Source organism: Chenopodium album, chromosome 18, assembly GCF_948465745.1.
Source record: "Chenopodium album chromosome 18, dcCheAlbu1.1, whole genome shotgun sequence".
Classification (NCBI taxonomy): Eukaryota; Viridiplantae; Streptophyta; class Magnoliopsida; order Caryophyllales; family Amaranthaceae; genus Chenopodium; species Chenopodium album.
In genome coordinates this window covers 4183682-4198012 of record NC_137851.1, presented here as the reverse complement: position 1 = coordinate 4198012, position 14331 = coordinate 4183682, and the positions used below count along the sequence as shown (strand labels likewise).

The window sequence follows — 14331 nt, the reverse complement described above, 5'->3', positions numbered from 1 at the left end:
ACGGTACTATTTTATTTATTTTTTTTCTTTTGTACACATATATATATATATGTTTTTTTGTCTTACTAAACCCTAATTTTTTTTTTAGGGTTTCTTTTGTTACAGTTAGATTAATTCATTTGAGTAAAGAATACAAAGTACAATTTTACTCTATAAGTTTTGTATGATATGATATACTTGTATATTTGCAATAACAATTTATTTTATAATTTGTACGTCCACTATAGTATAATGAGGTGATTCAATTAAGGATTCCATGACCTCGTTAAAATTCTTTTTAATTTAATTTGTTAGTACAATTATTTTCATAAATTATACCTCCAATATAACGAGGCAATTCAATGAAATTTGAAGTGTCAAGTAAGGATTGCATGACGTCCATAGAACGTTGATAATTTGGGACTAAGGCTTTGTCGTTGTTGTTGTGTGTGTGTTTTTTTTTTCTTCCTAATTTGTTCTTTGATTCGCTCCGCAGTCAGTGACGAGCAAGGAAAAAACATGGACGGTGAACCGAAGGGATATTACTGAGATCACATCATGCTGTAAATGTTGTGGCTTCTTGTTATCCCAAAGTGACACAGACATCCATATGTGCAAGAGTTATAGACCCTCCGAAGATCCTACTAAAAAATTACCAAGATTTTATATTATCATGCATTGCCAAGTTTGTCAAAGCTACTCATACAGGAACAAAAAGTTGGCATAAATTTCCTCCAGGAGAATCGTCTTCCATATCACTACTAAGATTTCTTCTAAGCTCAGTTTCTATCTTCGTGAACTTCGATTGATGTTGATCGATGCTTGGCTTGTGCAACCGAATGATCATACCACGGTCATCTCACTTGTCTTAAAGGTCCATTTTGCAGGCCCTGATGGTTTGAGGCAGAAAGAACGTGTGATGTTGCATTTACACTAGCTTATATGAATTGTCCTTCTTGTTTTGATCTAATTGATGAAACACAACTGAGCTATGTTGTGCAACTTAGGCAGTACGCTTCTCAAGATAAAACTCTTCGAGCCATAAAGTTACGTGTGCTGACCACACAACCAACACTTTACAACATTAAGAAGATGAAGCTTGCAAATCAAGGAGTGGATTTCTTATTTGCTACTAGAAAAGATGCTGAGAATTTGTACAACTTCCTCATTACTCAAAACACCTATTAAGCCTGATCAATTTCGCAAGAAATCTATGAAGTCCTCTGATCCTAACAGCAATAATCATACCGAGATTTGGTACATCTTAGCTGTGATCTGCCCTATTTACCCGTATGATCTTATACATCTTCCTCGAAGTCTCATTGCTTCACATCATGTTGGACCTCTAGTTATTCGTATATCTTCCTACATTTATTAGAGTTATAGATCACTTAACTTTGACACAATGTCAGATACGTGGCAACGATTATTGGGAGAAACCTTTTGAGCCTCTAAAGACTAGTAGTGAACTAGTGGAGTTTAAAGTCTTAGATGTGGAGATCGTTTCGAGTGGACAGTTATATTCTTTAGCAAATGTAAGAGTTGCACGGGTCTCAGATATTGGTAAGAATGATACAGAATTATTGGTTAAAACTCATCTTGGTAATGTTTTGAAGCGTGGGGATTATGTTCTTGGTTATGAATTGTGCAGTACGAATTATTCTGCTGATGTTGAAATGGAGAATTGTGTGGATACACTGCCAAATGTTGTTCTGATTAAGAAGAAAAGTGCAGCAGCAAAGCTGCATATTAAGTTTACTAGGCAGAAGGCAAGTCCAGAATATCAACAGTTCTTGGGAGATTTAGAGAAGAATCCAGAAGCGATGTTCAATTTGTCATTTAATGACAGGGAAGGTGAAAACCAAACCTCGGAAATGGTATCCATGAAGCCAGATAATTCAGAGCTTGAATTGGAAGAATTGCTTGCAGATCTTGATTTGAGTGATGAGCAAGAAGCTAAAAATCTGTAATCGAAATTTTAATTCTAGGATATTTTTGCGAACTTTTAAATACATTGTGTGACTGAATTTGTTAATTTTTGTTTAAATGAACAATAAGTTTTGTGCAAGCTATATAAATTCCTGCATTGCATAATGCTGAATGACTATCAGAATAATCAAAACAGTATGCTTTTAACTGTCCAACCAGATTAGGAAAAAAAAAACCTTAATTGTAAAAAACCTCAACAGAGCCTTGTTTACTCATTTATATCAAGTTTAGCTTTCAAATAAGATAATCTTGCAACCACCTTATGTCTGTAACTCAGTTTATATTAGCTTTCAGGGATGAGGCTCTTGCAATCACCCTAGGTTTTGCGATGACCCTCTACGTACACAGGGCAGAGAAACTTTTTTCAAGGTGAAAACTAGGCTGCAGGTTCAGGTATTGAATAGATACACGGTCTTATAGTAATAAAGCGGAATGTGAAAGAGGCTAGACTTACAACAACACTTGCACCAAATACCTAAGCAGGCATCTCTTCACTTTGGCCTCCTAGAGTCATTTACTAAACACAGGCAAAGGAACCCTCTTATTCTTATTTCTCCTCGTTCCCCCCATCCTTTTTGTTTACGACTAAGTGGGGTGTTTCCTAAACAGACAGACACCAAAAGGAACCTACTAATAATAGGTAATCCCCATCGTAACAGCAATAACAGTTAGTACAAGACTTCAGGACTACACAGATATCTGCAAGTCCTGAAGTTAAGTCATCTTAGATCCAACATATCCTAGATAATAGTACTCAGTACAAAATTAAGATGTTTTTTAAGAGCATTATGGCTCAACATATAAAGAAAACAAACACCAAACTATAGGCTTGTTGTTATACAGCATACAGATAATAGCCCTGAATACACATCTTATCTAGTATCTACATATTGCTAGAAAAACCAATTGGCACATAAGTAGTAATCAAATTCCTTTTAAATCCTTATATCGTTAAAATATCAATGCACTATTACTCGTCATTTCAAACTACCAATGTAGGAATTATCTAACAATTCCACGATACTATTCAAATTTGCACAACAATATTATATGTAAATAATATGATCATATTTCTCACCAGAAAATAGACATGCATATATATATTCTACTCCATCTAAAAAAACAAAATTCAATTATCAAAATGAAGTAGTAATGTTTTCTGTTTGTTACCTAGTTGAAGCAAGTCTCCTCTTTTAGCTCTGTTTAGAAGCAATCAGCTGTTTTTTAAGAGCTTCATTCTCTCTCCTCAATTTCATCATCTTCTGCTTCAGCAAATCTAACTGTTTGTCCGACGAAGAGAACTGTTGATCAGCTGCTTTCGTCTTCGAAACGACCAATTCCTTCTCCAAATCCCTAACTTTCTTACTCAGTTCCTTCTTCTCTTCCTGCTCTGCAAATATACAATCCCTCAAATCCTCAATCTCTACTCGACTCTTCTCCTCCACATCCTTCAATCGGTTCCTTAACGAAATCAGCTCATGATGCAGCTGATAAATTGTCGCTTCATCCGCCGATTTTTGGCGCGAAATTTCCCCGATTTGAATCTCCAAAACCCTAATTTCTTCCTCGTGATTTCGCTTCAATGATTCCACAGTTTTCCGATGATCTTCTGCAATTTTGAGTGATTCGGTTGTTAATTTCTGCAATTCCTCCTTCAAATTGTGAGAATTTCCTCTGTGTTGTAATTGAAGCATAAGATTGTTGAGGGTTTCGAGATGAAGGTTCTTCAATCGTTCATTCTCTCTCTTCAAAGTGGAGCAGGTGAGCTCGAGAGATTGACGATGGTTGATTTCGGCATTGAAGTTGGATTTTAGGGTTTGGATTTCAGTGATGCCATTTTCGAAATCGTTGGAGATTTGATCAGCGAGGGAGAGTAACTTCTCCATTTCTTCATCGCTTGTTGCCGCCATTTTAAATCCGGTATGGATTTTAAAGCAGTACAATATACATTCCTATAGTCAATGGACTAGTTATTCAAGTAATCCGACATTAATTATACGAGAAAATACAATTTTATCACATTACTAAAAGTTTATTAAGTGCCAAAAATTTACTGTAATAAAATTGTTTTAATATTTGTGCTTTTACAACTAAATTAATAATTACGGAGTATAAATTTGTCTGAGTTATATTACGATAGTAGTCTGCCCTATTTTCGATGGTAATTTAGTTTTTCTTCCCGCAAAGGTCTAGGCTACTTTGATCAATATCCGCCTTTGGTTATTTACTTATTTGTATTGGTGTCTAATTCTATCAGTTTTCTTGATCCATTAAACTTTGGAGAATATTGGATGAAAGATCATGAATATTGTAGGGAACCTTTTGAGCCTCTAAAAGTTAGGGTCTGTTCTCATTTATTCAGCTGAGCTTAGCTGAACTGAACTGAAGTGAACTAACTGAGCTAAACTGAATTTTTTGTGAGAGAAGGAAATTAAAAACTGAACTGAAATTAAGTTGAATAGAACAGACCCTTAGTAAGAAACTTGTGGAGTATATAGTGTTGGATATGGAGATTGTCTTCAAGGGATGGCGATTTTCTTTAGCCCTCGGGTCTCAGATTTTGGTAAGAGTGATAATGTTTTTTGTGGTGAAAACTCATCTTGGTAAATTTTGAAGCCTGGGGATTATGTTCTTGGTTGCGACTTGTGTGGAGCAAGTTTCACAGACGTCGAAATGATGAATTGCAAGGATAAGCAGCCAGATGTTGTCCAGAGTATGAACAGTTCCTGGTAAATCTAGAGAAAACTCCTGAAGCAATGTTCAATTAGTCATTGAATGGCGGCGGCAATGATGGTGGTGAGAAGCAGCACTCAGAAATGGCCTTTGTAAACCCAGCGAATTCAGGATCTGACTTGGAAGATTTGCTGGCTTGCCTGGATTTGAATTGATCAAGAAGTTACAAACCTCTGATACATAATTACGAGGTTTTATGTTTTAGGATCTTAGAAGTACATAAGAATTATGTCAAATACAGTACGGAGTATGTTTTAGGATATTAGAAACACTACGTACAATGTAAGAATTAGGGTATTTGTTGTCATTATCTCCGAAAACATAATAGTAGTATATTTTTGATTTTATACTCACTCAATGCATGGTGGAGAAGAGATGGAAAGAAGAGCAACGAATTTTTTTTACTCGGTATATATATATAAAAGTTATGTAGTAAATCCAGAACATTTACATGTATGCCGCTGTAGCGGACAGACATAACAATCCAAAAATGGAAGTTTAGCAGTCTAACCATCACGAAATTCAAATGTTGAGCACCCAGTCTTTCTTCCTTTCATCTGGCATACAGAGAAACATCTTTCTCCATAGAGGGTCATCATGAATATACCTTGTTGCTTTCACGTATGAGGCTCCATCTATTCCTTCTAGCGAGTTCAGTGCCTCCATACATCTAACAACATCGTGAACTTGCACAGATTGGTACCCACAACCATCACCGCTATCAGCAACTGAATCCAAGGAAGGGGTCAAGCTCAACTTCTTACTGATTTTATGTCTCTTAGGAGTAATAGACTTCTCAACCAAGATATCTTTACATGGGGTCTCTGGAGTTTGGCGTTTCTCAATTCTCTTGGCTCTATAAGGATCTCCATCTCCTTCACTGGAATCTCCTCTAATGTATTGGATTTCTGGATCACCAAATATCACACATAATTTGTCATAATCTTTCAATCCTTTCTTTCTGAAGCTCTTTGCTCGCCGATATTTCTGCATTAAAAGAACAAATCATTCAAATCCACAATTAAGTTTGTGCATTAAACCAATGACATGATATATTACCGAATCTCAATTATTAATTGCAGAAAAAAATTGAAAATCTTACCGTTGACAATTTTCTCCACACAGCATCTGAAGCAATAACTTCTCCAGTTATCGAGTCATACACAATGTCTCTCTCCTGCAACAGGTTACTAAAGTCACTCCATCGAGCCCTCAGGTTGTGATATTTATTCTTCAACTGCAAATATGTGTATTCCTTCCCTGTTCTTTGTCTCAGAGCCTCTGCAATACTTTTCCATGCTGCATTGGCAAAAGTAGTCGCTTGCATGTTCCCCTTAGCAATTTCTTCCGCCATTATATACACGAAAAGAGATTCATATTTTTCGGTCCAAAGAACTTCCACTCCATCAATTTTCAGTGTGTCATAGTCACCAACATCCTGGTTTGAGTCTGCCATTCTACCAGGTCCAGTAAATTCCCTGGTATTTAAAGGTGTTAATAATTTAATATCACATATAAGACATCAAACATGCAACACTAACACAGCATATACTTTTGCCATTTTCTTTTTATTTAAAAAGGATAAAAAAAGAAACAAAACCAAGAGAAAAACCCAGCTGTTGATGATGACACCATAACACTATGCAGAGAATCCCTCAGGCATAACATTAAAGCCAAATTGCACCTGTGAATCCAGAATTCCAGTATAGGCAGGTCTTGGGTCAGACTCACTAACTACTAGTGATGTGTGAACCATCAAAAATCACCCACTGAAAAATTAGAAGCCACTCCTTAAATGGAAAAAAAAAATCATCTTGGCTCCGCCAACAATAAGCTAATGTGAGACCGACAGACCTGCTACAATTCAGCATACGGCAAACTGACAAACTAGTATAACTTTAGAGCTTAATCTCATTTTATATACAAACACCAATTATGTCATCTAGCAAAATGCAAGTCCGCATTCTAATCTCTACTAAGAATGTGATCATTTTTTTGTGGTAGATAGGAACGTTTGTGTGTTATATGGCCAGCAGAAGGCACTAAATTATGACTACTACCGAAGTTAAAATTTCAGGCAGGCATCAATGCCTAAAAGGGCATAGTAAAAAACAAGTCCTGGGTTAAAGAGGTGAACTCGAACAAGAAGGGACAGCACAATGTTGAAACCTATTTGTTCTTCATAGCTCTTCAACTGACAAGATAGGAGTTTGGCACACTTGTAGACTTGTAGTAATAAACAGCATATCTTTTGACCTTGCCTATATCCCTAGACGCCAAACTAGGTTCTGAAGTGCAAATTTTCACAATGATAATAAGATTAGAACCCTTCTCTGGCCAATAACAATCCATCGAGACACATATCGTGAGGAAGCCTATCAACTATAACATGGGACTGTGACAATAATCCAAAGAGGGACCTCACGCTTAAAGTTGTTCTGCATTAGATTGTTGATACCGTTTCTGGCAACACATGCTCTGTCCTACAGTCCTATGTATACATAATTTGCCAGATGCAATAAGAAGACTCACTACTGAGAACATTGTAAATTTTGCCACTACAAGCTCATTAGCGTTACAAGGCACATATAAGGATGTCTAGGACAGCATGGTTTGATCTATCTCAAAGATAACATAAGCAGATAAGCCTTTCAATTGCGAATCTAGATGAATCCAGAGTTAAACCTTACCATCATCAATTAAGTAGCAAGTCAAAAGACATTTCATTCTCTGACATTTAATAAGCCGTAAGAATATATATGGAAACCATGCATACATGCACTAGCTAGAATACAAGCACGAGTCAGCCACGGGTTTTATAAATACTCTTGGAAATCCTATGTGAATTTCAATAACACAATCAACCAGGAAATCTAAGTGCATTTGAACATATACATCTTTTAGTCTGTAAGTTTGGTATATAAATATTTCAGTCTGTAGGTCTGCAACTACATCCTTAAATGCCTGAAGCTCAAAGACACAGCCACGGGTTTTGCCTTCAGACTCCGTGGCTTGTAAACCTATGCTGCATAATATAAATGCTCAGTCTATGAAGTGGAAATCCCAAAGTCTGTTTTAAAATCAAACAAAACTCTTTTGGAGGCGAAAAAACTAGATCTATACAATTGGAAAACCCAAATTCTTACTGTAAAACTTTAAGAGCTCTAGGATTTCGAATGCATTCAGCCCTTATAATATAAATTGCTAATACATCCCCTTCACCAACAAGTGCACAAATACAATGCAGTGTAAAATTCAACTTCATTTCAGAAGAGACATTTTTACATCTTGTATATTCTATTGAATAATCAACATTAAGTGATCAGACTCTTTTTGAACTTGATTCAACTCTCTCTATTTCTGAATAAGTATCCCCAATCTAACAATCAAACAGCCAAATCATCCCTTAAAATCTGGGGAAAAAATTAAACATCGATTCTATGAATTTAAACTTTAAAGGGCTACAATTCAAAAGAAATTAGCAATCAATAACTTAATAGAATTTAAAGGGCTACACTTTATACCTCTAAAAGTAAAAATTGTAGTTTCTCTATGAATTTATACCAATTTAATCGAATTCCAGATCAAAATTTTAGCGTATACAGTAGTGAAAGTTGAATCATATCAAGCCCTAAATGCATATGATACTATAATCAATGAAAAAAAAAAAAAGAAAAAAAAAAACAAATTAATAAACCCGGGAGATAAATTTTCATAATTTAAATAATTAAAAATTAAACAGGGGAAGGAACAAAAAAATTGCAGAAATATAGATGAAATTAAAATATTGAAAACAAATTGAGTTCATAAATTACCTGGGATTCACACCATTCCAGGGAAGAACATCAAAAATGAGAGTTTTGGGAGCCCCACTTTGTTAGATTTAACTGAAACTCTACCAACAACTTCACAATACTCCGTTAAAATTTTTATTTTTATTTTTATTTTTATTATTCAATCTTACCAATAATACTCGAAACTCAAAAAAAAAAAAAAAAAAAAAAAGGTTAGGTGCGAAAATGGGCTTCAGGCCATAACTAAACTACACTGGATGTTAGTCCACCTACTGAACAACCCCCTCGTAACACTCCAAATAATGCTTTTTTTTTTTTTTTTTTTTTTTTTTTTTTACTTGGTTCCATTACAAAAATATCTAATAAGTATAGTCCTTCCGTGTCCCCAAAACCTAGACCCTTTTAGATTGATTTCGTGGTTATTAAGAAATTTAAATAAAAAGAAACAAAAATATATTGAAAAATATAAATTCACATGGGGTTTGTAAAAAAGTAGAGAGATAAAGTATTAAAAATACATGAAAAAACAAAATTTTATATGGGGAAGCTAATTTTGCACAAATGTTGTTGTAAATTGGTAGGTATTTTAATGCAAATTGATCGATTATTTTGGGACTAAAATTAGGCCTAAAGGGTCTAAATTTTGGGAACAGAGGGAGTCATAGATTTAATTTCGTTTCAATAAAAATATGTACAGTTTAATAAAAACAAGTTCAAGTTTGTGAAATTAAGTTAAGTTCATTTCGGTAAAAATCAGCAATCGCAAAGAAGTAACATATGATAGAGAAATTTCGTTACATTCATTGTGTATAAGTAGAAAATTTTAATAAATTTATAATTTTTGTCGTTTATGGCTAATATAACATTATAAGGAAAATGTAGGAAAAGTCAGATACGGATAAACCAGTTAAATGATCTATCGTTATGTTCAATATTCAATTATTTTGAAAACCGTTTTGTTAGGTATTCATTCTTTTAAAAGCTCGTTAAGTTCTTTGTAATTTATTTAAAGATCCGTTAAATTTGTTATATTTACCTAACATTCTATCTTCTGTTATATTTATCGTAATGCACTGATATTTGAAACCTTTAGGATTTTTTGCTAATTCACAATATGAAACACTAATCCTATTCTTAAACATTAACTTGATTATACGTGGACATACACTACATTGACCTACCATTCAAAATACAAGCAACGTTTTCCCATTATTGCTTGTTAACTCCTAATAAAGCCTAAACAACATTCTAATGAAAAGTGTGACTAATGAATATCCTCTATCCATTGGATAGGATGAAGGATATCTGACTCTATTCCCCGATTGTTATTGATTTTTTTATGAATAAGCTTTTCTCAAATAAGGTAAATATCTCCTCATTTTGGGATGGTTATCACAATATCACCAATTATGATTATCATAATATCACCAATTATGATTATTACCTCACTAATTATGATTATTAAACTTTCCATCCTTGTCAAAACTCTTTTTTTTCGAAATTGCTACATTTTAAGGACTACTTGAGCAAATAAAATTAGATTTTGGTGTTAATTTACACGTGTTAATTTCACATAGTATTCTCGTTTAAACTATTTTATGAAAGAAGGAAATTAGTAACTAAACTGAACTAATTTTTAATTTTTTGGTGTTTAGAGAGCCACAAGGGCGGGGGTGAAGAATTGATCCCAGTATCTTGTGGAACCGGAAAGAAAGCTCTAACCACTTAAGTTATCCCTCACTCTCTTAATTAATAAATGATTATAAGAAATATGTTTCTGCATGTATTGAAAATAAAAAATAAACAAAAGGTACCTAATGCAATTTAAAAAATTTAAGGCCCTAATACCCAAACATAAACTCCCCCTCGACTATATATACATGTACACCCCTCTCATACCAATTAACCATATAGCCTTGCTAAGCTCCTTAATTACTTTCTCTTGTGTTTTTCACTCTTTCAACCCCCAAAGAATGGCTAACAGCGCGACGATGAGAGAGCACAGATTCAGGCCAACGGCCATGACCATGTCAACATTGAGCACATTGGGGGCACGAGGACATGCACGTATTGCCGGCAACGATCCTAACGGGACGGTGTCATTCATCCATGACATGAGCTCCCCTTCATACCGCTGGCTTCTTCCAGGATGGCTTGCTGAAGAGCGAATTCTTGGCAATGGACGTGTCTATAAGGTACGTATATGCATGCTATAAAAAAATCGTTTTCCATTTCACGTCTTTTATTTGTTTATTTACATAATTTTTTCCTCCTTGAAATTAAACGTTGATTTCTTTCGTTTTTCTTTTTTTCTTTTTTTTTTCTGAATTACAAATTTTGGCTGATGAATTCTCTTGAATGTATTGACTAATTAATTTCTAGTAGATATGTGTTATGAGTAATTTTAATAAATTTTAGAAGTGTTTTATGTGGTTAATAATTCTTAGAATTTAAGGCAAAATGAAATTAAATGAGATTGATTTGTTTTTCAAAATAAAAAATGAGATCGATTGAGGCCTTGTTTAGTTCACATTATTTTTACTTATTTCAAAAAAAATAAGTTCAGATCAGAAAAAATAAGTTCAGATCAGGTCAGATCAGTAAAAATAATTTCATATCAGATCATCGTTTTATGTGCAGATTTTTATCGCTAAATATCTTTATTTTGTAATAAAAAAAAAACTATGAAAATCACATATTAATAAAATACACATTATTACGAATCTAACAAGACTCCACTTGATATATTTTTTTCCGTATAGATTATCGTATATTTAAGGTCAAAGTTTGGTCAAATTTGACAATCACATCAGATCAGATCAGATCAGCAAAAATAAGGTGAACCAAACAAGGCCTTTTAGTCATTTGTTCGTTAAGATTGGGGTTTGAGTGAACATGTTTTAAAGGTCTCGGTACAAAATTAAATAATGTCAAGCTTGTATATATTAATCCAAAAATAATTATTCGAGTTAATGTGTTCTTACATGCAAATAATCTTTATTTTGATTTATTGAATTTATAACATGTATGCACACTTATTTGTGTGATTAATTTTTTAATGATTATAAATATACATCCTAAACAAAATTTAAATATTTTCATTCAATTTGCGAGAAGATAGACGAGATGATACTTTCAAGACTCGAAATTTATGTTTGTATAATTGTATGTCAATCAAATATTTGGTTGAAATTAGATCTAGACGTAGGGTCTAGTGAACCAATTAAAATATATAATTATATATCCAGAGAACACCCAAATAAACCATTTTATAAATTTATTTATATTTAATTTTAAAAATTGATTATAAACCCGCTAAGTAAAAATTGTATTCTCTCCGTCCTAAAATGCATTGGTACTGTTTTGACTTTTTATAGTCAAAATTAATAAAATTTAACAAAAAAAAGATATATATTAATAAACATATAAAAAAATAATATATATATATATATATATATATATATATATATATATATATATATATATATATATATATATATATATATATATATATATATATATATATATATATATATATATATATATATATATATTTATTTAATCATGCGGGTTAGGCCTTTTGAGAGTAAGGGAAGTGTGTAAGGAAATTCCCACCCCAAAATGTCTTTAATGGGGTTTGATCTGATGTAAAATGTAAACTTTTCCACTAAATCAAGTCTTGCTAGATCATGTATTGTTGTATACGTGTAGCCTTGTTAACTAAATATATATAAGAGGTTTCGTGATTTAATTAATTAAATAGCTTATGAATTTCTATTTAACTTTATTTTTGTTTTTTGTATTTTCAAAATGTAGTATTATTATGATCCTAAGGGCAATCTGTATAATACCAAATATGAAGTACTATATCACTGGTCCAAGCTGGGAATCTTTGTTCTTGACGTCTAAAAAGGTATAATGCATTTACATTTCGTTTAATATTAATTTCCACGTATTATACGCATTTCTGTGTCTAATTAATTTGTTTATTTTTTTGGTATTTTCAGGACTCTTGAGCTGCTGGACAACTACATGGTCGAAGTCTCGAAGAATAATTATCCATAATAAACTATATCTTGTTTTATTTGAACTTCTCTTAATTTAAGAATGTAGTTTGTTTGGAATACTTGCGAAGACAATGGTTTCGACATAATTTGATGGTTTTAAGTGTTTAACTATTTGATGAATGATTATGGTCTTCTTTGAAAATTTGCAAATTGAATTTGCTTATACTGTCTATCTCACAAATCCTTACCCAAAATTTTTTCCCTTTAGTTTGTCTTAATTTGCTTACTTTTCTTTGATTAAATTATTTCATCAATATAATTATAAATTGGAATAGTATTGTTTTTCTTGCTTATTATTTCAAAACAATTCATACTATGCTTACCTTGATTTTTTAAAATTATTTTGAAATTTTTTTTTTATAATCACTACTAGAAAAAATCCTAATACCGATGGCCAAAATCCATCGTTAAATATATAAAAAACCATCGGTATCACGTTTACCGATGGCTGCCATCGGTATTTTGGCCATCGGATAACAATTCGTCGGAAAATCTGAAAATACCGATGGAAAAGCCATCGGTAAAAATAATACCGATGGTTTTACCGATAGCCAAACTCCATCGGTGATTTTTAAAATAACGATGGCTTAAACCATCGGTTTTTTTTACCGATGGCGGAAAACCATCGGTATATTAATATTGCCGATGGTTTTTAGCCATCGGTAATTATTTTTAAAAAATAAAAAAAAATTAAAAACCCACCTACCCACCTTATTACTCCCTGCCCCTGCCCCAGCCCCATACCCCTACCCCCAATCCCCCACCCCAATGGCCCAATCCCCTACTGGCTACTAGCCCCTATCCAAACGGCCAACCACCCCACACCACCTAAGTTCCAGCCACCGCAACCACCACCACCCTCATAAATTCAAGAAAAACAACCAATAATCCATGAAAATCAACCATAAAAACTAACGAAAATCAACAAAAATCAGCCAAAAAAACCAATGAAAATCAACCACAATAATTCATCAAAAATCAACCAAAAACCAAGGAAAATCAAACACAACTCCCTCGAAAATCTACCAAATAAATCAGAAAAACCAACCACAAAAATCAGACAATCAACCACAAAACCCATGAAATTAACCACAAAACCCACGAACATCAACAACAAAACCCACGAAAAACAAAAAAAACCAACGAATATTCAACCACAAATAACATACCTTTAGATTTTCTTTTCACTTCTCAAGGTTTAAATGGTCTAATTCGACCATCAAAACTCCAGATCTGGAGTTTTTATGGTCGAATTTGACCAAAAAAACCACATTGCCGCCGAAAAACCCACAAATAGCCCATGAACACCGTCGAACAAAGCCACAAACACCATGAGAAAGAACAAAACTTAGAGGGAGGGTAGAGAAGTGAGATGAGTGATGAGGAAAAGAAAAAAAGAAACAAGGGAATGGAAGAGTGAGAGGAGAACGAAAAGAGCAAAAGGGGGAAGGAGGAGAGAGAGAGGAGAGAGAAAGAGATGAGAGAGGCGTGAGAAAAAGAAGATGATAAGAAGATAGAAAAATAGAAAAGGGTTTTACTTCATTTTTTTTTAATTTTTTTTTAAAAATTACCGATGGCTTGTAACCATCGGTAAAATTACCGATAGCTAAAAGCCATCGGTATTTATTTTATACCGATGGTTTTTAGCCATCGGTAAAAATTTTAAATTTTGTTTTAAAATATAATATTTTACCGATGGAAGAAAGCCATTGGAAAAAATATACCGATAGCCAGGCCATCGGTAATTCTCAAAATACCGATGGCTAAGT

The 14331-nt window shown here is 33.4% G+C and overlaps 2 protein-coding genes and 1 pseudogene across 2 annotated transcripts; 1 reads left to right on the top strand and 2 right to left on the bottom strand.

The window, feature by feature from the left end:
• Window positions 1–1120: 1120 nt before the first annotated feature.
• On the top strand, window positions 1121–1949 carry LOC145590749 (60S ribosomal export protein NMD3-like). Its single transcript, XM_081647151.1, has 2 exons — window positions 1121–1327; window positions 1392–1949. The coding sequence occupies exons 1-2, from the start codon at window positions 1121–1123 to the stop codon at window positions 1947–1949; spliced, it is 765 nt and encodes a 254-aa protein (XP_081503277.1).
• Window positions 1950–3159: 1210 nt separating this feature from the next.
• LOC145592760 (protein At-4/1 pseudogene) lies at window positions 3160–4008 on the bottom strand (annotated as a pseudogene).
• Window positions 4009–5079: 1071 nt separating this feature from the next.
• LOC145592757 (uncharacterized) lies at window positions 5080–8664 on the bottom strand. The gene is made up of 3 exons (XM_081649264.1): window positions 8517–8664; window positions 5804–6179; window positions 5080–5688 (listed from the first exon to the last, which is right to left on the bottom strand). The coding sequence occupies exons 2-3, from the start codon at window positions 6155–6157 to the stop codon at window positions 5224–5226; spliced, it is 819 nt and encodes a 272-aa protein (XP_081505390.1). The 5' UTR covers window positions 6158–6179; window positions 8517–8664; the 3' UTR covers window positions 5080–5223.
• Between the last annotated feature and the right edge of the window lie 5667 nt (window positions 8665–14331).